Source organism: Periophthalmus magnuspinnatus, chromosome 14 (genome assembly GCF_009829125.3).
Source record: "Periophthalmus magnuspinnatus isolate fPerMag1 chromosome 14, fPerMag1.2.pri, whole genome shotgun sequence".
NCBI lineage: Eukaryota > Metazoa > Chordata > Actinopteri > Gobiiformes > Gobiidae > Periophthalmus > Periophthalmus magnuspinnatus.
In genome coordinates, this window is record NC_047139.1 from 30,123,876 (window position 1) to 30,147,158 (window position 23,283).

Below are 23,283 nucleotides of genomic sequence, written 5' to 3' on the forward strand. Positions count from 1 at the left end.
TGTTATATAATATGTTGCAGCCTATAGTAACTGTGCTTGCATGTGTCTGTGTGTGCGTGTGTGTGTTATAGGTCCAGAGGCTGCAGGGCCGATGTGAGCAGCAGGAGATACAGCTAAGAGCTCTCAGAGACCAGCTGAGGAGGATGTCCTTGGGTCTGGAGGCTTTTATCATCACCACTCAACATTACTGTCTCAAGGTACTGTAGGCGGCAAGAACAATAGCACTTAACTCTCTTAGCCTAGAGTGTAGTCATTGACTTTCAGATAAAATGCATTTGAATATCATGACAATAGCTTTTTGTAACTAATCAGACATGACTCGACAAGGTAAAACCAATAAGTATTTCTGCAAAGGTGTTGGCCCTATCTTGCAATGATAAAGCCTGCTGTCAGATTTAGACTTTATACTTTAATAAAACATTGTTTTATAGAATCCACAAAAAAAAGTCCTTAATCAAAAAAAAAAAAAAAAAGTTACTACTCTGTTATGTATTTATTTATTTTGCAAAATGACATATTTGTTTCACAAATTACTACTACTACTCTTAACAGTAATTTAAATGCATTGATTAATTTACATAGCACTTTGTAAGATACTCAAAGCGCGTTGCATTGTTCATTCACTCCACACTTGGTGGTGGTAAACTACTACTGTGGCCCCAGATGCCCTGGACCCCAAGACCAACAGAAGCGAGGCTGCCAATCTGCACCATCAGCCCCTCCAACCACCAACACCCACTCACACAGCACCTTCTTATTAGACAATGTGGGTGAAGTGGCACAAGGACACAACAACAGTCACTGCATGAACTGCGCCCACTGCTGCCCCCCACATTTCTAGTGGTCTCCCATGCAACCACGTCCAATCTTGCCTCCATCTTGCTTAGCTTCCAAGACCTGATGAGACTGGGTGGTTTGACAGAAAATTGTGACTAAACTAATAAGCATACTGATATATACTGATGATATCAAAAGAGTGCTTATAATTTTAGGTTAATTCATTATATTTTCTATACAATATTACCATCATGTTCACAGCATGGATGTACTGAGAGAAGTCAAAGTAAGCCAATGCATGTAATACGACTATCCTTAATTAACCATTAGCTATTGCATGCTTTATCTCAAATTTAAAACGGATATTACGCAATGTCTTCTATCAATGTCTTCATCAACTAACCCAACTGCACCTTGACTAAACTAGTCTACCATATTGCACATATAACAGACACGTCCATATCCCATACAGTATTAAGAAGCATATTCACAGCATGGTCAGTGAGCAGAGAGAGGAGTGGGTTAAACGGCAGCTGAGGGGGGGTCTTTGAGAGTTCACTGTGTCAGGGAGCTCGTTTGGCCCAGCCCTGTTCATCTAATGGAATGATTTAGACTCTGAGGTACCATATACCCACAGCACAGCACGGCCTTATGAGCAGACACACCGGGACTGTCTGACTTCTTTATTGCTGCTTTTGGAGTGCTGCAATCTCCTGCACACAGTTTAGAGTTGGCAAATTAAAAGAGTAATGGCGCCCTCTGCTGCTGTAGGCTTGATCCAACAACTTCTACCCAGTCAAGAAAGGGTTTTGTTCCGTGTTGATGTTTGTTGATTTTATATTGTGTGTGTGTGTGTGTGGGTGTGTGGGGGTGTGTGTGAGTACAGTGGTTATCTGGGAGGCGGGTATTTTATAATGTCACCATAAAATATCAATACATTGGTGTTCCTGCTAAGAGTTCTGTACTGAGAGAGTACTGTTATGTTATAATACAAATATAAATCAACATAATAAATCATGATTTCTTACATAATATTAATATCAATGTGTAATTTAATTTCAGAACAAGACATCTGAAGTGAATGAGAAGAAACTATCTCAGGAAATCAAATCCATCCAAGAGGAAATTGGTATGTTTGCACATTATGAATCATTTTCACCTCCTACAGGAATTAAGTAAAATCCATTTACATTACTGCTCCTCAGCGTCCCACTCGCAGCGCTGGGAGAGGCTGCATCGAGAGAAGACCGCCCTAGAAGTGGCCTTTGAGCGTGAGCTGCAGGAGCTACAGCTTCAGCAGGAGGCGGAGCTAGCAGCTGTGGAGGCGGGGCTTAGGAAGTGTCACTCAACCGAGACAGAGCACCTGAGAGCCGAGCACCGGTCCGAGATGGAGGAGCTGCGGACCCAGCAGCAGGAGCAGGTACCAATCTGAGGACATTATTGAGGTGGAAGTAGTAATTTTGTACATCATTCTAAAATGTGTGTATGTATCTGCAGGTGGAAGAGATGACAGTTGGTCATCAGGCTGCCATTCAGGAGCTCCGAGACATGCACAACATTACCATGGCAACACTGCACGAGGAACATGCCCGAACAATGAGAGGTAATATTGTCAAAATACTGCAATAAGAAGTGTGTACTATGGTAGGAAGTAGTCCAGACTCAAGCGGTCCCATGCTAGAAATGGAGATAATGCCAAGCATGTTCGGTGTAAGTTGTACAGTAAACCCTTTACAGTACATTTATACAACATACTTATATTGCTATTAAGTGTAAGTGGTAGGATTATATATTATCTGCACAAGAATAGATGTTTTCTTCCATCTGCAACTTCATATGTTGTCACTGTTTCAGACTTACGAAAAGCTCATGAGCAGCAGAAGATCCTGCTCGAGGAAGACTTTGAAAAACTGCGACTTTCTCTTCAAGTAGGATTCCTCATAAAAATGTACTAACATTGTATATTTGACCAAAAAGAGTATGCTATAACATACTGTTTTCTGCAGGATCAAGTTGATACTCTGACATTTCAAAACCAGAGTCTTAGAGACAAGGCCAAACGCTTTGAGGAGGCTCTGAGGAGAAGTACAGATGAACAAATAGTGGTACAATAAACATTGGAGTAGACTGGTATTTCATGAAAAAAAAAAAAAACATCAGTGTAATTCACTTATATATGTACTGTATTGTGTGGTCATCAGGAGGCTTTGGCACCTTACCAACACATTGAGCAGGACCTAAAGAGTTTAAAGGAAGTAGTGGAAATGAAAAACCAGCAGATTCACCAGCAAGAGAAGAAGATCACAGACTTGGAGAAAGTGGTAGGCTCAATTAGGCCATTGATGAATCCACTTGCACTTGCAGAGTGTTTTGATATTTGTGATATGTTAGTTCGGTTAATGAAAGATTTCTTTGTGGTGGTTTTCTATTTGAGCAGGCCCAAAAGAATGTATTTCTTGAGGAGAAAATTCAGGTTCTGCAACAACAGAACGAAGATCTCAAGGCCCGAATAGATTTGAACCTGTCTTTGTCCAGGTAAAAGAAAAATGCAAGAAATACAGCATCTGTAATCTTGGTGTTTGAATGTAATGTATTGAATTTTGTTACCAATCTTTTTGTAGACAGCTGTCTGAGGAGAACGCCAACCTACACGAGTCGGTGGAGAAGGAGAGCACAGAGAAGAAGCGTTTGAGCCGTAATAATGAGGAGCTGCTGTGGCGTCTTCAGACCAGTCCCCTCATGTCCCCCTCATCCTCCCCCCTGCACCGTTCCTTCTCCACATCCCCCCTCCCTTCCTCACCCTTCCTTTGCTCCTCACCTGTCACTGGCTGTGAGTCACCCACCCACTGTCATGGCTGTCCTCAGCAGGCTCAGTACTTCTCTCCATCCCACAGAGCAACAACCAATCAGAATTACTCTCCTGGCCCAGCCACACCCACTCACAGGACAGTGGCCAATCAGAATTACTCAGCTGGTCCAGCCACACCCACTCACAGAGCAGTGGCCAATCAGAATCTGTCTCCTGGTCCATCCACACCCACTCACAGGGCTGTGACCAATCAGAATTACTCACCTGGTCCAGCCACGCCCACTCACAGAGCTGCAGTGAATCACTGTAATCCAGCTCCATGCCTGAGCTCTGCACAGCGATAAGTTCTCCTTCAAGTATTCTTCTTCCCTCTTCTTTCTTCTTCCTAAGTTTGAATGTTGAAAACACTGTGGTACACAGGCACAACTGTACCAGACTTGTACAGCTGTAGAAAGCATTTATAGTGGTTCAGAATGTGAGCTGAGGATTGTGTACAAATGGAGTAGTTGACCCAGTCTTACACGTAGGCTGTACATAGTGTACAGAAGTGATAGGAGGTGTCATCATAGTTCCTATTTCATTGCATGTTAATGGCCCCATTTAAACAGTTGAACAGGTAGTTGCACACTTCCTCGTATTCATCAAGTTTCAGTTAAACATCATTAAAAAATGGGAAATATGGAAAATTAGCTCTGTTTTGTAATTGGGAACAAAGCGCCTTATCTCAACCCTGCTGTCACACCAGCAACAAAAGACCAACATTTTTTTAACTTGTAAGACTTTGAATACATGAAGAAGTCACATTTCTAAACTCATTTTTATATGTTTATTGTTGACAGATTCACGCTACCTAGCAATTTATTTACAAACAAACATTAAGGTGAATTTTGTCAGGTCTTCCTAAAACACCGTTTTTTAAAGCAACAATTCACTTGTGGATCTCTCAGGTCAACGTGCAAAAACCATTTCTGGGATTTCAGTGTTTGTGTGTGAATGTGCAGTTTCATCTATAGATCAATGTATAACTTAAACATACAAAACAGCAAAAAGCTCGGCATATGAAAACTTAGCACTGAAAATACTGTGGCAATTTATTCTTTCTTATTACTTATTTATCAGTTTGTATCACTATTTATTATATAAAGTAATGTGAGTCTTCCATTTTGGTTAACTTAAATTCTGTATTGCTGTGATCTTTATAAACTTATGTCCATAAATGGTAGATGTAAATTTATGAATCACAAGTGATCATATACAGTCATGATAGGACACTCAGTATATAAGCTATGTATGTAAAGACATCATTGTATGTGATTTTACCTCTTGTGATATAGTAGTGTAGTCTCATGTTAACCTCAACCACAGCAATCTGGCCCCACCAAGTATAAGACCACCTCTGGAATATGCAGCCCTCTTGACAAACCATAATGCACTGTGCCCAGAGCAGACTAAGGAGAGGAGGAGACGATAAGGTGTGCAAGGCTTCGTGTTATAGGTGGTCTAAATGTGAACCTCTGGAACCTGCTTTATTCTTAAAACATTAGCAATCTGTATTAAACTTATTGTGCAGACAAAATGTTTCAGGGAGTTGTTTTCACAATTTTATCTGGAAAGACTTTGTTTGTATATCTTTTTTCCCCAGTATTTATACAAAAGCAGTGACGTGCATTCACACAAATTTTATAAGAATCATAGATCTCCTGTGCTGTAACAATACCCTCAGGGTCATCGTTTTTATTATTGTAGTTTTCTCTGACCAACTCAAAGGAAACCATTTATGTTAACACAGTTACAATTTCTATATAAAATATTTGTAACTCTTTGTCGTATCCTCCATGTTCATGATACATTGACATGATGTAAATAAATTCAGATCTAAAATGAGGGTAATAGTGGCCTGTTGTGGTACAGTAATAGGCTAAGTTTGAGTTGGTTTAGGTTAATAGTAATGTTATTAATTTATAGTGGTGGAGCATAGTAATGTATCTCTCCCACTTTTTAACCAGCATGTAAATTCTTATTTGCCTGGGCCATAAGATTTGAACCACTTTTTTAGTTATCATACCAGCACTTTTAATATTAGTAAACTTGATTCTCTTTTGGATCTTACAAACTTTTGTATGATGATGTACACAGGGTTAAATGCTCCAAAACAAGTGAATGTCAATTATTACACACCTGAATTTAAAAGCGTGTCTTGCTGATTTTATACCGCGCTGATCATTTTGAGAATGTCTTTGCCTATGAAGAAATGTACTGGTCAGAACCTCGATGTGTTTTTAACTTGTTCATCTGATTTAGTAATCATTCAGGGTCCTTTTAAATGTATCGTCAGGTGCAAACTGACCCTCTGTGGATGCAACACAATTGAATGTTTACAAAATCTGTCAAAAATCTATTTCCAACACACTCCTACTCTTCACTGGTATCAATGACCCTTCAATGTGTCCTGTGGACATCTGCGTTATGCTGAATGTCAAAATAGAAAACATTTTATAGCCATGTTTTGTGGATTTTCTTTCATATGGAAGGACCTGTTGTCTTGTATGTAGCAGCCATTTAAGACGAACGTAGCACTTAGCTGAAGCTAGAGCAAAACATGGGTAACTAGACCACTTTGTTACTGATGGAAACACAATGTTATCAAAATGCTGGTATGACCTGTGTGTCATGGCTCACTTGTCTGCTTTTATGGTTTCACTTTATGGAGGAGGCACTGACTGTGCATTTGAATGTAAATACATTTACAATATGAGTTGTGTCTCAGTGCACCAATGATGTACTAAAAGCATGTTTCTGTCTTGTACTGTTTTTGCTCCCTCTTCTCTCTTTCTCTCTTCCTTTCCTCTTGGTAGTGGAAATGTAACAGTAGCTTAATGGAAGACAATGAATGAGATGAACATGTAATGAGTACAAAGTGTGTTGATGCTTTATTCGTGTTCGGGGAGAACACAGTAATAATAAACAATTGGAAAAAACTTAACAGAGGTCTGGTTCATTTAAGTCTGTATAGTAACAGATCACCGGAATGATGAGAATAAAGTCTACTATAACACTGCTATAATACTATAATGCACATGATATGGCCAGATTTGAGTTACATTGTGATTTCTGGTTTACATAATGAGGCAGAACAATGGTTATATATACAGTATATTATAATAGTGCTTCTGTTGAACAGTATGTGAGTTTTTGTCCAGGTTTTTACTTCTTCATAAAGTGTGACATCATATCAATGGGCAGGGGGAAGATGATGGTGGAGTTCTTCTCTGCAGCTATAGTGTTGAGAGTCTGGAGATACCGCAGCTGCAGCGCAGATGGAGACTCAGCAATGACCAAAGACGCCTCTTTAAGAGCGCGCGATGCATTCATCTCTCCCTCTGCTGCTATCACCTGGAAATAAAAGATTAAAAAAACAAACAAACACTGTAACAGCTAGAAATCACCACCAAATCATACATTCTTTATTCTTTCAGTTTTACTTCCTTTAGGTGAGATATTATGGCAATAATTTCCCATATTTTAGTGAACTGTTTACTAGCATTTTCATTGTTACAAAATTATATTTATGTTTTAAGTGTATAAAGACAATAAACACATAATTTAAGCCAAATAATGAGCATCAGTGGCTCAGAGCTGTTTGTGTCATTGGGCAAAACACTTCACCCACCTTTATCCATATATGTTCATGTTCTATTGTTGTCAGAGGGCTGAACATTGAATTGTATTGTAGATTAAATCATGTTTCTTTAATATCTATATGTATCTGTTTGGTCAAAGACAGCATGCTCCCTCCGAAGACAAATAAAGAACATGTTGACTTTAACATTAATCAAAGAGCAGTAAGTGTTGAGTGAGGTGGGTTTCACACACACTTTTCTGGAAATGTCAGACTAGAGTGATTTAGACAGCATGCGTGCTAACCTTAGCTCGGGCCTCTCTGGAGGCCTCTGCCTCAGCAGCCATGGCTCTCTGCAGCTGAATGGGTAGCTTCACATCCTTTATCTCCACTCGCTCCACTTTGATCCCCCAGTCGTCTGTGGCTTCATCCAAATTGCTCTGTGAATAAAAAATAAATAAATAAAACACTTATTAAAAAGAATCACCTATTAAAACAAAATGTAATGATAACTGGTTTGAGATTAGAATGGTTTGAAATAATGTAGATTTAGAGTGAGTTCACACATGTAAACACAGGACACCCTCAAAATTTAAATAAAATAAAAATAACATAAGCTGGGACTTAACCCACAACTAAAACAGGACTTAACCTAAGCTTACATAAGACTAAACTGGGCTCAAAAAAGACCAAACAAAAGTGTGAACAAACTTGTAGTACAAAGTAATCACAAAGAATATTTATTTTGTGGATTTTTATGAGACCAAAGCCCCCACCCTCCCTCAACCCTCCCTCTCTCTTGTTCTCTCAAAGTCCATTGTGTATGTGATCAATACAAGGGTTTATATTTGTGGGTGTGGTCCATCGCTCTGAACGCTCACTGTAATGGATCTGAGCCACATCCATTTCCTTCTGGTAAACTTGGAAAACACGAATCGCTTTGGGTGTTAGCGCAGTACTTTAGTGGTGATGATGGCTTTTTGATAGAATACAAAATAATGCAAGTTTTATGACGATGTAATCAACATATGTCAAACTATCGCTCATAAAACTAAATTCTACATTTTTTTATAGAAATATTTAAACAAAACAAAAGGAAAATTCAAGACACTGCAACATTAAACACACCTGTATACTGTATAAGACTGAAACATAAAGAATAACAAGTAGAGAAGAAACATGTATTTTTAACTAAAACTGTTTTTGTGCTGAGGAAATGTTAATATTTGTGACAGATTGTGTTTATGTTAACACATCACCACATCAAAATTCAGACCAAACTGGGACTAAACCCAAAACTCAACCTGGACTAGACCCTGACTAAATTAGGGCTAGAATAGAATTGAAATAAAACGCAAAATAATTCAAACAAACGACCAAATAAATAAATACGAATAAATAAATAAAATACAAAAGGAGTAAACTTTATCCTTGCTTGTGCTCCCTCTCAGTCACACACTACAGACCTGTTATGGTGATCTGACCTAAACACAACCTTTTATATGGAAGTCTATATTCCCTGCTGACCTGCATACTATGTGCGATGCCCTCTCTGTCAGACAGCAGCTCGGCCAGGTTCTTGGTGCCCAGGACGTTCCTGAGAGTGGTTTGAGCCAGGAGGCGCGTGGCAAAGTCTGCGTTGGACACATTCACCACAGAGGCAATGGGATCACTGACCCGGAAGTACACCACCCCATCCACACTGACGGTTACCGAGTCCTTTGTCAAGATCTATAAAGTGCAAAATGTCTCAGTACTGGGGTTCAGGAAATCGATAAGTATGTTGATGTTGGAATCATTACCTCCTGTGGTGGGATGTCAAATGAAACTGTTCTCAAGTCGACTTTTACCAAGCTATCAGTGCATGGAAGAATGCCAAAAATGCCTGTTAATAAAGATAATATAATATGTACTATTAGTTTATCAAACTCTTACATTATCCTTTGAGACATAGGAACATACTGGGTGGTTGCTTCTTTTGAAATTAATATATTTTTATGACAATTTTTGTTATACCTGGTCCTTTGGCCTTTCTGTCAGTGACACGACCCAACCTGAAGATCACTGCTCGTTCATATTCTTGAACAATCTGCAGAACAAGATGAACATTTGATAAATAAGTAGACAGTTTCTTACCCAATTTAATTAATTTTAATTTAATTTGTGTATCTGTACCTTTATGCAAAACCAAATGGTGAAGGGAAAGAGTAAGCAGGTGAAAAAGCCAGAGATAATGACAAGTACCCAGCCACAACACCCCAACGATCCTGTGTGTTCAGCTGCAGAGGGAGTGAACATTTTCATAATTGTGCAAATGTGTGTTATACATTGTGCAATCATGGAAACGGCAGCTCTTCTGATTTCTCAATGAATTGTAAAGTTTGATATGAGCAATGAAAAATTTCCAGTGTCACCATAGTTTGTTGTGGGAACTCAAAATGGCCTCTCTGATAGCTCTAATAAATGCATTAGTGCAGGAAGCGCTCAGCTGTCACACTGGCCTGTAATGACGTGGTTATTATCTGTGCATGTTTCGAAACAGAGCTCTGACAGTTTCCTTCAGCCCTCGTGCTTTTATTGTGGTCATAGTAATTGTACTGGTCACATGCAGCACAGAGCAGTGGTTAGGACATATTTACTAAAACAGAAACTATATGTACTATATGTACAAGAGAACAGAATGTTTTCAATTTCACTTTTCATTATTCTTCAAATTTGACCTTTATGGGGAAGTAAAACACAAAGAATGCTCTACTGCTTAGATTCAGTACAGGTAGATTTTCTACTACTAGGCATTTTACTGAAATGCAAATTATATTTACATATGTATTAAAGATAAATAAATGCTTTACATAATAATGTCAAAGTTGTGTTCCACGTTTCCTCCAAACTTTAATTTGTTGACATGCATGGACAAACATGCAGGAACCATAAATTCACTCTATCTTACATAGCACATTTAATAATATCCTGCAATATATCAATTACTATTATTCATGTTGAAAAGTTTGCAGATGTTCCTAATTAGAGAAAGTACACAAAGCTGCCATGCTTACACTACCAAATTATCTATTTGTTTTCCTTTCATCTTGAACAAAAGCCAAATAAAAGCCAAACAATAGCACTTAAATACTCCCAACAGGTGTATGCACAATTCATTACACAGCCCTGAATTTTTTCCAAAGCCTGGATCTATAATAAAAGTCCATAAAAAAAAAAAAAAGGAGCCAAGTGAATAGAGACACAAACAGTCTTGGTCACATGCTCCAGTGACCTTTGATTACCATGTGTTGTTTCTATGGAGATGGAGGCATACCTTTTACCTGTATGCTTAACCTGTCACATGTAAATGCACTATGCAAATGTAAATAGATATGGATAACTCAACTTTTTTGTAATAATAGAGTGGTATTTTTAAATAACAACTGAAATGTGTTGTTTTTTCCTGTAGAAGCAGTAGTAGTAGTAGTAATATTAGTAGTATTTTTTATTTGGACTTCTTTGATGAACACAATGTTTTATTTTCAAGAAAAAATATATATCTAAGATATTTTTAGACCTACTTCTCTATAAAAGGGCAAAATACCATAACAATATGAATCTTGTAGAATGTATAATATGCTACAATGTTCTAACAAAGTATTTGTAATTCATTATCATATCAAGAAAAAAATTAAACAAAAAGTATTAAAAATGTCTTACATATCAGGTTTTCTTTGCTCACTCCTCTGCTCTTCTGGCTTTCCATTTGATCCTCCATCTCCATGTATGTGTTATCGAAAACAGGCAAAGCGCTTAGAGAGTTTGGTTAAGTGCTCTCAGTGAGGACGAGCCAGCCTTTTAAAGAAAAAGTGCTTCCATATAACAGTGCTGGGGGAGTGTCTCGGATACTGGGTTGATAATCTACAAAAAGTAAAGAGTTAGTCATAATTATAGTAAAAAGCAAAACTACTGGTAAAAGTTAGATGTATGCACAGAACCAAAAAAAGAGAAATTAAATAAAAAGGAAATACAAGAACAAATGTCACGGACATCCTGAATGAGTAATAAGGGTGTGCTTACTCCGGTTGTCCCTATCTGGCCATAAATTGGCCTAAATTGGTCTCATTATGGCAGTTTTAGTCGTGTGTGTTGAGTTATCATCACATGACTGATAAGCATTGTGCAATATTCCAACTTATGGAGGTCATCATTACCACCGCATAATGAATTGACATCTAGTGAAGTTTTGAATAAACTGAATTACCTGATCAATCTAATATTGACACCAAAACTAAAACTGATCAACTATTGTCAAAAACATTACAAGGTATTAGGAATAGGTAAACTGCAGCTTGTAACTGGTGCTAAAAAAACACATAGAGTCATAATACATTACAGTAGGGTTTATGAGCAGTGTCAAGTAGAGACAATTCATGAAAATCGCAATATTTGAAATACTTAAACAAGACAAAATGTTATTAAAAAAAAAAGAAACGGTTATTGTCATTCCATGGTGGCAAAATGTTCACATTGCATTTGTAAGCATACAAATAAATATACCGGTATGCTGCACCTAACAAAAGATTAAAATCCATTGAAAAGTTCGGCAGCTTCATGTTCCTAATCATGATTAACAGCACCAGATTTGTCATGTCTGCACATTTCAGTATGCCACAGAGGAGGTCACAGGAGTCGTCGTCATAAACCAGCAGTAACAGCAGACATCCTCCTTTCAAATTCATTTCATCCAAGGATGAAGTTCTAGAACTGGACAGTCACTTTAATACATGATCCCATGTACATGATTATAGTCTATAACTCATTACTAAATAATAATTCACTAACATTAGACATAATTACAGTATTCTAACTTTGTTGTCAGGCAAATTTACTCATATCTGATCATGTTTATGTGTTGTCCATGAACACCTATTCATTGACATGTAGCGTTTGTCATAAGTGTTATGACTTTAAAAAAAAGTCTATAAAAAAGGTTTTGGCTCAGAGACCATCTAGGAAAACTGCTTTAAAATGTTCACTGCCAGCCGAGCTGTGGGTGCAATCCTGGCTGTAGGGAAAAAGGGGCTCCAGGCCCTGGGGGGTAGTTGGGGAAACTGTTGGGCTGAGGAGGAAAGTTGTCCAAGGTAGGTGTGGAGTGAGCCTGAAAAGAGATTAACCTGTTAATGCTCCAATCAAAAAATATGCAAATCCCCAAAATGTGCCTGGCTGCAAAGCAGGTCTACCTGTAGAAGAGCAGACTGCATGCTGGGATTGTGAAGACCACTGAGGGCCGCTGGAGAGGGTGAGGGAGAGAATCCTGGTACCCCAGGGAACGATAGCAGCCCTGGGAACCCACTTCCCCCTGGAGCCTGGAGTCCACTGCTCAACCTAAGACAAAAAGCACCAAGGCTGAGTATTAGATATTAATTTGATGTTAAACAAGCAAGCACATTATATTCACTCTATGTAATGTATAATCAACAAACTGATATGTCATGGACACATTTGCATTATTTATTATATGCATTAATCAACCATTGTTACTGCTTCTAGCCTTTCACTGAATGACTCCATAGTTATCAATAGGACCCACATTTAAACAGCATATGAATCAACAAAAGTAAACTGATAGTTGTCTACACTAATGACTGAAAACAAAGTCCAAGTCCAGCCCTCCTTGTTCAAGGGTGTGAGTCACTGCAGAGTTCACTTATCATAAGCACAGTGGAAAAGCAGATGTGATTTATGGTGCTTTTCCATTACCTTTATGGCATGTGACTGGAATATCTATGGAGGCGCAAACGTCACAATGCATAACCAAATAGTAATGATGTATTAAGTATGTGTATGAAACTCCTGTTTACATTTTTAAGATTCCCTTTGTCAGCTTTCTTATAACCATACCCTGATTTGTTTTATTCAGAATTACTAACCAAGTTTAAGGGTAAAAGTCACTGACACCTTCCATAAAACATACCCAGGCTGAAAGTTGGAGCTGAATGCAGAGGCAAAGCCTGGTAACACTGGGGATGAGGAGGGGACTCCTGCTGCTGCAGCGGCCGCCTGCAGAGGGGCCACAGATGCCACTGAAGATGCCACTGTCGGCGCCAGTCCCATGAAAGAGGATAGCACAGGGCTGCCTGCACCAGGGCCCCCTGAGACCCCCAGCCCAGGGAACCCAGTGGGGTTAGGGCCCGGAGGAAGGCCTGGGAATATTGAGGGTGCAGAGGTAAGACCCAGACCGAAAGGTGAAGCCGCAGAGGGGGCAGCGCTTGGAGCAAGGCCAGGGTAGATGGTTGTCGAAGGGTGAGTAGACATGTTTGAGGAGGGAGGCATTGCTGGTAAAGATGATGGATCAGTGGAAGCAGGAATAGAAGAAGTAAGGGACCGAAAAGATGGCAGGCCAGGGTAATGAGAGGGCACAGGGCTGGAGGGTAGGCCTTGGAGTGCGGAGATGGCTACAGGACTTGGAAGTGAGACTTGAGGTGATCCAGCAGACTGTGGTAGACCTAGTGAACGAGCCAGAGCAGCCTGAGCAGAGCCCACCACCAGTGAGCTGACAGAGGGTGTGCCAGAGCGTGGCGTGCCTTTGAAGGCAGAGGGCACGGGGCTGTTACTGTCACTGCTGCCCCCCGTGTGTCTGCTCAAGGCTGCACGCTGCTGTTCTGCCTGCAGGGCTCCGGCTGCGCTTTGGAGTGCATGAGCTTGGGCAGGTTTGTGACTCGGACCTGGGGTGGAACAGTTTGGGTTTATAGGGGTCGATGATCCAGGTCCAGGGGAGGAGTAGCTCCGAATCACTGACCCGGGGTGGTTACCTTGTTGCGGGTGACTGCTGTGGAAGTTGTGTTGATGCTCCATAGACTGTGAGAAAGCCTTCTGGTGTGCGGAGTTGTTCTGGTGGAGGTCAGAGCGGGGATTGGCGGGAGTGCCCGGTCGGGAGGCGGTGGGGAAGGGCACTGGGGTCCCACAGGGGGTGCTTGATGGTGTGTGGCTTTTGATGACAGAGGAGGGTCCAGGAGTACTGTGGCCACTAGGAGTCTGTGGTCCACCTTTGATGACCGAGGGAGAGGGTGCAGGTGCAGGAGAGGGAGCATTGGGGTTGTTTGAAGGCACCATGCCAGGAAACACCGGGGTGATGGGGGTGGTAGGAGCCTGTTGAGCCGCAGAGGCCTGAGGAGGGACAGGGGTAGATGGAGTCGAGCCATGAGGGATAAGGAGGGGGCCACTTTTAACTCCAGGTGTAGCGTTCTGTGGATTTCCTGGTTTGGCATAACCTAATGAAAAACATATATCATCAAAATTAAAATGTAAACAACTGATAATTTTAGAAAATGTATTTCATCAGAACAAGCAAGCAAGGATGTGTTAATTTCCTCAAATCTAAAAGCAAATATTTAAAATGCAGGCCGTGCAGCTTACTACACACATCAATAAAAAAAAATAAAAAATTCAGGACTGAAATGATTGTTTTCTTTTTTAAAACGGTCTAATATTTTGAAGAATCAAATAAAATAAGTGATGCCAGTTGATTGTCTGTTTTATAATATTAAAGCAGTATACAGTTAATGTTCTAAATATGATTTTGATCACTCATTTCAATCATGAAATCTGCAACAAATAATTCAGTTTGAATGAATTACATTTTCATGTTTGTAGGTAAGCAAAGGAAACAATTACTACTTCTAAACCCACAGCAGCATTAGGGTGAGACCCTTATCATTTTCAGCATAAAGGCCAACACTGACTGACCAAAGAATTTTGAATGGACATTATAGTGAAATAAAATCTTTAATGTAAAAATATGATTTGCCCTATTTTAGCAGAATTTCAGACTCAAGAGATAGTTCTACTGTTTTCCATTTTAAATAAAATTTTTATGTAGTTTCAGTAAAATCTTGTGTGTTCTCTTCAGGTCACTCAGTGTACAGTGAATCAGAAGCACATTCTCGCCCCTTTAAAGCCATTAGACCGTAAAGCACAGGTAAGCAGCATGCTGGGTAGTAGTTAGGCAGTGAGTTTAAAGATAATTTATTTGCCCTCACTCATTCAGACACACGCACGCTTGTACCCTTCGAATCATACCTGACATTTTATGGGTGCTGTTGTAGGGGGGAGGAGCTACGTTGGCTGTTATAACCCCTCCCATAGAAACAAGGCCTGCGTTGTTGTACGCACCTGAGTAGCATTTGCAAATATTAAAACTTTCCACTATGCATTCATGTTGGAAGCTCAGATGTACACCACCACTACCCCCATTAAACATTGTCTTTCAATACCTCAATCAAAACAATTAACTTATTAGTCATTTTTATAGACTAATGTCAGTTCTTAATGTCAAAGCATTTTGCTGCAACTTACTTGGTGCAATGGTGGCATGAGGTCGGCATGGTGGTATAGGATAGGGCACAGGTCGATGAGGGTTATAGGATGAAGGAAACTAAAAAGACAGAATTTCTAATGAACAACTTAAATGACAAGACATTTTTAAATGTTCAATATTATCAGTTTATGTCATTACAAGAAATCACTAATGCAACAGCACTGTGTTACTTGCCGGCTTAAATGGTCCAAGAATTCGTGATGCAATCCCTTTTCCATCCATATTGTTAGAGTGGTCATCTTTCTTTTCTCCCTCCTTTTTTACTGGAGGGACACCCTTTCACACAAAAAAAACATACATCAATTAAGATTTACCAACTGATAATTGCATACAGACAAAAATGATACAAAATTATAAAAAAAAGAAAATGACTTAAATAGCTCCAGTGAGAACTAACTGAACTTACAGGAAATGTGCCAGAGACGAGACTGGGTCTCCCTTTAGGGTAAGGGTTTCCAGGAATAATACCACAAGATGAGATCATGGCAACAGGGGCTTTACAGCCAACCTTACACACCTTGTCAGAGAAGAGCAATTTCATAAAATAATTTAATAACAAGCACAGTAGTAAAGCAAAAGAAAGACACATCATAGCAAAATACACATGAATCAATGATGACATACCTGCTCTAGGATCCTGCGGGCTCTCTTCTTCTCAGACAGGTGTGTCCGAAATAGATCTTCCACTGGTCTGTAATTCTGAGCATCTGAAATATTTCTGTGTTTGGGATATTGTGGTTATAACTATATAAAACGTATTGCAATAAGATTCAAGAGGCATTTCAATGATAAAAAAAAATACCCACAGGGCAATGTGCTCCAAAACAACCAGTCTATCCTTTGTGAAGGTAAAGCAGTTCAATATATTTGCAACTTTGGTTGTGGGGATTGCCACCATTTTCTAAATAAGAATAAAAAAATATATGTTACTATCACTTTACCAGCATTTTAACAATTCACGATTTAATCCAGTAATGACTAATACACAACCACACTTACATGCTGCAGTGCTTTCACAGCTTTGATTTGAGGTTCGGCCCAAGAAAAATATTTCAGTATCTCCATCACCTGAAAAGGAATCATCACAAAGAACACGTTAATGTAGTAAGAAATAACATCGTGCGACAATAGTGACAATAGTTAGTAAAAGTTCGCTACATGGAATAAAAACAGGTAACCTGCCTGTTCACTGGAGAAGTATCCATGCACCTGCTCTATGGCTCTGATGCGCTGGTCCGTCAGGACACACTGTAAACACAGCACATTTAGCCAAAAGGCTACATTTAAAGCACCAAATACAACACCATGCTTACCTTTTTAATCTCATCTAGGACGATGTCAAAGGATTTTTTATCCATGGTTAATAATTATTGTTAATTATTACCAATTATAAATAATTGATCACTGGAAACCAATTAGATTAATTGACTAAGATCAGTCAGCAGGATCTAACATAACAGAGCAAAATTCACACTACTACTACTAAAACATTACTCTATAGTAATAGGCATTTTCGCAAACATATAATTTGTGCTAAAAAAGCAGCATTATCTTTACAACAACAATACGTATAAATTCCTCAGTGAACAATGACTCCAAAGACAAGAAGCAAAACCTGTCTATACCAGATTTGTGCAGCTAACAACAAGCTAGCCGGCTACAGCTAACCCCTTTCTGGAGATTCTGCGACAAAAAAGCATCTAATGCAAAGGCTCACCGAACCTTTGGACATACGTTTATGCTAAAATCTATGAAAAGAGGCAGAGGGGTAGACACGGTAAATCATAACTTAAAAACTCCAAAACACGACGCGAATAGTACCAGAGCAGCTAGCCCCTGTGACAGCTGGCGCTAGTGTGCTAATGACGTCACACAGCCGAGGACCCCGCTGGAGCAGTTTGAGCGAATACGATCCACTGATAATGTAGAAACATATACTATTTCTAGCATGGGCTTTTTAGACTTATGGCTGATTGATGTGAAATCATAATGTTACTGATTTTATTTGCCATTTGGCTTATATTTCTCCTAATATTGATTTTATTTCTATGCAGGCAGCGCGAGGCACTCTGGGTAGAGGAAGTAAACACCATTAGCATAGCAGCAGTGTAGTTGCAGCAAATATTTCAACAGTAAGTCTAAAGTAGTTACAAACTCAGAATATGGATCGGTTTTCTTGGGCCAATGGACTACTAGAAATAAATGAAACATTAGTGATTCAACAGAGAGGTGTCAGGTTGTATGACGGAGACGACAAGGTATAATGTTAGCCTCCAGTGTATTATGTATGTATGATTATACACTAATCATACTACTGTAACTGAATGTTCTTCTGTTCATTAGGCTAAACTAGACGTAGGAGTTGTTTTACTTACAACGCATCGACTCATTTGGAGAGATATTAAAAACCATGTAAGGGATCAACTCAATTACATTTTCTGGCTCTTAAGGACATCAAGTAATTTTACACTACTTTTCAGGAATGTTGCATATCTATGCCACTCTCTCAGATTATATTCTTTGAGGAGCAAGCTGCAGGTATTGGCAAAAGTGCTAAAATTGTCATCCACCTGCACCCGGTACCTGCCAACAAGGAGCCAGGTCCCTACCAACACAGCAAATTCTCCTACATCAAGTTATCTTTCAAAGAACATGGACAGATTGAGGTAATCATTGTTATACCGATAGATATCACTTTTATTATCAAAAAGACTAATTGCATTTTTAGATTTTTAAAGAATATTTGTACATTAATGTATGCTGTATATTGAAGTTTTTCAGGAGATTATCAGAAGAGATGACACAACGGAGATGGGAAAATACACCAGCTTCACAGCCTATGCCCACAGGAATGGGCACTCAGGTTATAAAGCATCAGTCTATCTTTATCTTTAAAATAAACCAGGTGTACAGTAGGAAAAAAACATAAACAGATTTTACACATTTGGATATTGCCACAAGATGGCAATATTTGCTATATTATAGCATTTATTGCCCTTCACTAAAACTGCTCTTGTGTGTGTGTGTGAATGTGGTGTGTGTATGTATATATGTATATGTGCATATAATATATATGGTATGCAACATATATAATGTTATATATGGAACTAATTGTATGTATGTATGTATGTATTCACGTATGTATGTATGTATGTATGTATGTATGTATTCACGTACGTATGTATGTATGTATGTATGTATGTATTCACGTACGTACGTATGTATGTATGTATGTATGTATGTATGTATTCACGTATGTATTCACACACTCCATTGTCTTGTTTAAAATAGTATAGTTTGGAGTACAACACCTGAAATCAGATTTTTGTTAAGGCTTGAAAGTGTTTCCTATGTGTCTTCATTGTTCCATTGTGTGTTTGCTTTTCCTGTCTGGCTCTATAGGCAGGAAGGACGCGTGCAGTGGGAATTGTTGGCATTGAGCGAAAGATCGAAGAAAAAAGGAAAGAGACAGACAAAACCATTTCTGAGGTACGAATAAGCCTTAAAGTATACAGTCAGACTCAAGATCAAAGAAATGATTCATACCATTATCCAATGCACTGTACTTAAAGCTAGCTAGAGCTATGATATTGCTGAAAAGTGATGGGGTGCAAGAATGTTTAGCAACAGCCAAAAACAAGTGATGAAAATAGGGCGGTCTCTGGAATTGAAATTGTCACTACAGCCTGAAATCTTGTGGTAAATTTAATTGTTCACATTTTTCTCGGTTATTTTTTTTATTCTGTTTTAGGCTTTTGAGGACCTCAGTAAACTAATGGTGAAGGTAACGAGTGGCTTCTTTTTTGTATATATTTCAAATTGAAATATATTTGATTATAGTAATATAAAATATTACTGTATACTATGGGCAGTATACTAATTTAATTCCTTTTTAAAGGCCAAAGAGATGGTGGAGGTATCCAGATCTATAGCAAATAAGATAAAAGACAAACAAGGGGATATAACCGAAGATGAGGTATGAAATTTTCACAACATTGTTATCAAAACCAGCCTAACTGTGTTTTACTTTCACAGACCATACGCTTCAAGTCCTACTTATTGAGTATGGGTATAGCAAATCCTGTGACCAGAGAAACACATGGATCGGGTACACATTACCATATGCAGCTTGCCAAGCAACTTGGAGACATGCTTCAGGCCCCACTAGAGGTAGGCATAGCAAGCCTTTTTTACCTAAAATTGTTAAATCTATTTCAAAGGGTATTGTAAATAGTTTCTAGGCCAGCTGAAGGTTTTGTCCAGAATAGTTGTTACAACAGATAAATAAATATGTAACAAAGGTAATGGCATGAGTCAATATGTATGGTACACTAACACTTGTAGGAGCGTGGAGGAATGATGTCACTGACAGAAGTCTATTGTCTTGTGAACCGTGCACGAGGGATGGAGGTATCAATGGAATTTTTACACATCCAGTATTCATGAAATTCATCCTGTAGAAACTTTAAGGTTTTCTGTTCTTTAGCTGCTATCTCCAGAAGATTTGCTAAATGCATGCAAGATGTTTGAGTCCTTAAAGCTGCCTGTGAGGTGAGTGTGTTACTTTAATTTTTGTTGTTTAATTTAGCGACATTCATCACTAGTGCACAGAAAAAATACTGCAAAATATAAGCCACAGGCACCCATTTCACAAAGGGCTTCCTCTGGGCCTGGCTTCCTGTTTTTTTTTCCAAAGTCTTTTTGAGCCTTTCTTGTGTGTCATTTCCTGTGGCTCCTAGACTTAGAAAGAAAACATTGGTATTGCAATATATTATATTCTTTTACATCATTAACTAAGTAATCTGACAATTACAGTAAAGACTCATTGCAGCACTTCTTCTACTTTGTTTTCTGTGTAGGTTGCGTGTGTTTGACAGCGGTGTGATGGTGGTCCAGCTGCAGTCTCACAGTGAAGAGGAAATGATTGCCTCAGCACTGGACAATGTAAGCTGTACCATAATGAACAGCAGTATGTGGCTTACGGTAATGATAATGCCTAAGACCAGGCAAACAAAGTCATATTGGAACCAAATGGCCCTCATTTACTAAAACCATGAAAAGGGTGTATATCTGTGTGTATATTTGTGCATATGGCAGAGGGGGCATGATATTTATGAATCTGCATAGAGCTCGGATTCTGCCGTACACATGAACAGCTGGTGATAAATGTGGTGGCAGAAAACCAGCATCATTTCAACGAAACACCCCAATATATTCATGTTTGCTATGGCCTCACCTGCGGGCCATGACATGAGAAAGAAATGTGTTGTTTTGGCTCTTTGTAAAATGCCAAAAATATTATATCAGAAAAACAAATCTTAACGCCCAAAATATTCTACATTTGTTAACAAATAATTTTAAAGTATTTTATTTTATTTATTTATTCAATTTCCAAATCATTATAATAGCTAGGCCTATAGCTATTAGCAAGATCCAAACCCAGATGCCTGAACCAGTGGAGCTCTGGCTCTATGGTCCGGATGCTTGCACCTCTGATCAAGGCACGAGCGAGGGCAGAACAGAACCGCTCAGATCCAGTCCACTGCTCACTAGTCTCACTCCCCCCACCTATAACCAGAACCCGGAGGATGGTGCCTCCTATCTGCCGAGCCCATCTGAACTGGAGTCCACTGCGCTGCAGCTTCACTACCTTGAACCTGGGCAGCGCCATCCTCAGAGGACCGAACCCCACCTGGCTCATGCAGAAAGGAGAGACAGCTCTCCATTGAGTGCTTCTGTGTCTTTACCACTGTTGACTAGGGGTGTGCAAAAATATTGAAATATTGATATATCGTATTGTTTCATTTAACGATACTGTATCAGTATTGTGGGCTGCTGTATCGATATATCACCAAGAGTATTTTTTTTTCTTTATATTTTACCAAATTATTCTGTCACAGTGCTACATTTATGTAGCTTGTTTAGAGGAAAGAAACTCGTTTATGTAGAACCTTTGACATTTAATTCACATTTGACATTTTGATGATTAAAATAGGTTTATTTCATATTAACTTTGGTTTAAGACTTTTAGTATCACAGTTGTGATAGCCGTTAAACTGCACATATCCCTGTTACATGTAAATGTGAAGCTCATATATCAGTGTATTGAGATACGTACCATATTATGGCCCAAGTATCGGGGTATGTATCGTATCCCAATGATACCCAACCCTACAGTTGAGTGCTGCTGCTGCCTGTCCTCATGTGTTTCCGGGCTGATGTGCAGCAGGTGGTGTCCAAAGCTCTGCTGCTGTTTTGTGCTTAAATCCAAACCTCCCGATGACAACTTGGGATCTGTTGTTAGATTTAAACAGCATAGTATCAGCAGTAGTTAACTAGCAAACACAGTTCTGATTGCCAAACTACAATATTTAAACTGCTTTTTTGGCTCAACTGATCCTAAAAAAAACAAATATATTAAGGGGAAATGCGTTTCATGCAGTTAAAAGTTGTTTGGTGTTTGTTTATTATATACATAATACAGTACATTGGAAATGTCATTATGTAAATTGTCTGAATAAACTTCTCCCATAGGTGTCAGAGAAGGGTTCTTTGACAGCAGAGGAGTTTGCTAAGCTGTTGGGACTTTCTGTTCTTCTATCAAAAGAAAGGTAAGCAACGTCTGATATTATTTATGTTTCACTGTTTAATACAAATATGTATGAGAAAACTAAGGTAAAGTAAGGTAAAGTATTTGTATTACATTCATACCAGAAAGTAATGCAGTTTGATGTTGGACATGTGTTTCTTTGTTTCAGATAACTTGATTTAAGTTGTGTTATTTTGTAGGTTGCTGCTCGCTGAGAAGATGGGACACCTGTGTAGAGATGATTCTGTTGAGGGTTTGAGATTTTACCCAAATCTGTTTTAACCTGTTTTCCACCTGTTCTGGCAGTATGTTTAGCCCACCATATGCTATTACATAATTGTCTGTTGCTTACTGATGGTACATCTCCAATTAAGAGAAATGTATCTGGCGTATCAGTGAAAATTGAATTTCTGTTTATTTTCTCGCTTTTGGTAAGTCTAACATTAAAAGATAAAACCACCCGATCCACTGCCTTCTATTTTTTCCCAGCATATCACTTATGAAATCGAAGTGCCAGATGATTGTTGTCAAATAGATTCACTTTTTTTCTGCCAAGATTTTGTAACTCATAGAAGCACCTGCAAAGATGACAGTTGTGGTACAGGTCATTGATATCACTTTACTTCATCACAGACAGATACGTTATTTGAAATGTAATAAGGTTATTTGTTCATTCAATGCCAGAGGCACAATTTTGGTGTTTCAAATGTTAAAACTTAAGCTGTGGATCCTATTGTGAAGAGAGTTTTATAATGCAAATATTTTGAATGCAAACATAAATGCTTTCAGGAAAAAAAACAAACAAAAAAAAACAACTGCCGAGTATGGATCAGATTGGTATACCCAGATGGTTTGCTTGCGGGTAGATCAACTCAACTGGTTCAGCAAATATTCCCATAATCATTGGTAACACATGTGCAATACTAAACTGTAAAGGCAGTAGTCTTGTTCCTACATGTTGAGATAGACTGACTGCAACGTGACCTCAATCCGTACTATACCCTAGGAACAATTGTGACAGTCTGACTGGGCTAATGGGGATCCACAAAAAACAATACACAATACAGCTCTAATCCTAACAGCACCAGTGGTTAACCTTAAGCATTTTGTGCAGCTTTATAAGAATC

The 23,283-nt window shown here is 38.9% G+C and overlaps 4 protein-coding genes across 5 annotated transcripts in view; 2 read left to right on the forward strand and 2 right to left on the reverse strand.

The window, feature by feature from the left end:
- Positions 1–6,558, forward strand: part of mtus2a (microtubule associated tumor suppressor candidate 2a) — a 49,080-nt gene extending 42,522 nt beyond the window's left edge. The window contains exons 8-16 of the mRNA XM_033977837.2: positions 72–197; positions 1,840–1,906; positions 1,983–2,197; positions 2,275–2,380; positions 2,632–2,705; positions 2,784–2,882; positions 2,979–3,098; positions 3,212–3,312; positions 3,399–6,558. Of these exons, the coding sequence (XP_033833728.1) occupies positions 72–197; positions 1,840–1,906; positions 1,983–2,197; positions 2,275–2,380; positions 2,632–2,705; positions 2,784–2,882; positions 2,979–3,098; positions 3,212–3,312; positions 3,399–3,930 (1,440 nt within the window). The 3' untranslated portion in view covers positions 3,931–6,558. The remainder of the gene's footprint in view (positions 1–71; positions 198–1,839; positions 1,907–1,982; positions 2,198–2,274; positions 2,381–2,631; positions 2,706–2,783; positions 2,883–2,978; positions 3,099–3,211; positions 3,313–3,398) is intronic.
- A 217-nt stretch (positions 6,559–6,775) lies between these two features.
- Positions 6,776–11,026, reverse strand: stoml3b (stomatin (EPB72)-like 3b). The gene is made up of 7 exons (XM_033978841.2): positions 10,908–11,026; positions 9,381–9,484; positions 9,222–9,294; positions 9,008–9,090; positions 8,733–8,936; positions 7,511–7,645; positions 6,776–6,979 (listed from the first exon to the last, which is right to left on the reverse strand). The coding sequence occupies exons 1-7, from the start codon at positions 10,969–10,971 to the stop codon at positions 6,791–6,793; spliced, it is 852 nt and encodes a 283-aa protein (XP_033834732.1). The 5' UTR covers positions 10,972–11,026; the 3' UTR covers positions 6,776–6,790.
- Positions 11,027–11,576: 550 nt separating this feature from the next.
- On the reverse strand, positions 11,577–17,439 carry proser1 (proline and serine rich 1). Of its 2 annotated transcripts, XM_033978827.2 has the most exons (12): positions 16,881–17,439; positions 16,750–16,815; positions 16,567–16,635; positions 16,374–16,468; positions 16,192–16,285; positions 15,974–16,084; positions 15,742–15,843; positions 15,546–15,624; positions 15,270–15,362; positions 13,165–14,461; positions 12,431–12,575; positions 11,577–12,348 (listed from the first exon to the last, which is right to left on the reverse strand). In XM_033978827.2, the coding sequence occupies exons 1-12, from the start codon at positions 16,923–16,925 to the stop codon at positions 12,223–12,225; spliced, it is 2,322 nt and encodes a 773-aa protein (XP_033834718.1). In that variant the 5' UTR covers positions 16,926–17,439; the 3' UTR covers positions 11,577–12,222. The 2 variants fall into 2 exon arrangements, with proteins under 2 accessions (XP_033834718.1, XP_033834719.1); XM_033978828.2 differs by lacking the exon at positions 15,270–15,362.
- Positions 17,440–17,674: 235 nt separating this feature from the next.
- Positions 17,675–22,614, forward strand: vps36 (vacuolar protein sorting 36 homolog). The gene is made up of 13 exons (XM_033978900.2): positions 17,675–17,825; positions 17,911–17,979; positions 18,048–18,233; positions 18,341–18,430; positions 18,970–19,056; positions 19,319–19,351; positions 19,466–19,543; positions 19,603–19,737; positions 19,912–19,977; positions 20,054–20,118; positions 20,427–20,511; positions 22,102–22,178; positions 22,357–22,614. Exons 1-13 carry the CDS (start codon positions 17,730–17,732, stop codon positions 22,436–22,438), a joined length of 1,149 nt encoding a protein of 382 aa, XP_033834791.1. The 5' UTR covers positions 17,675–17,729; the 3' UTR covers positions 22,439–22,614.
- Positions 22,615–23,283: the final 669 nt, after the last annotated feature.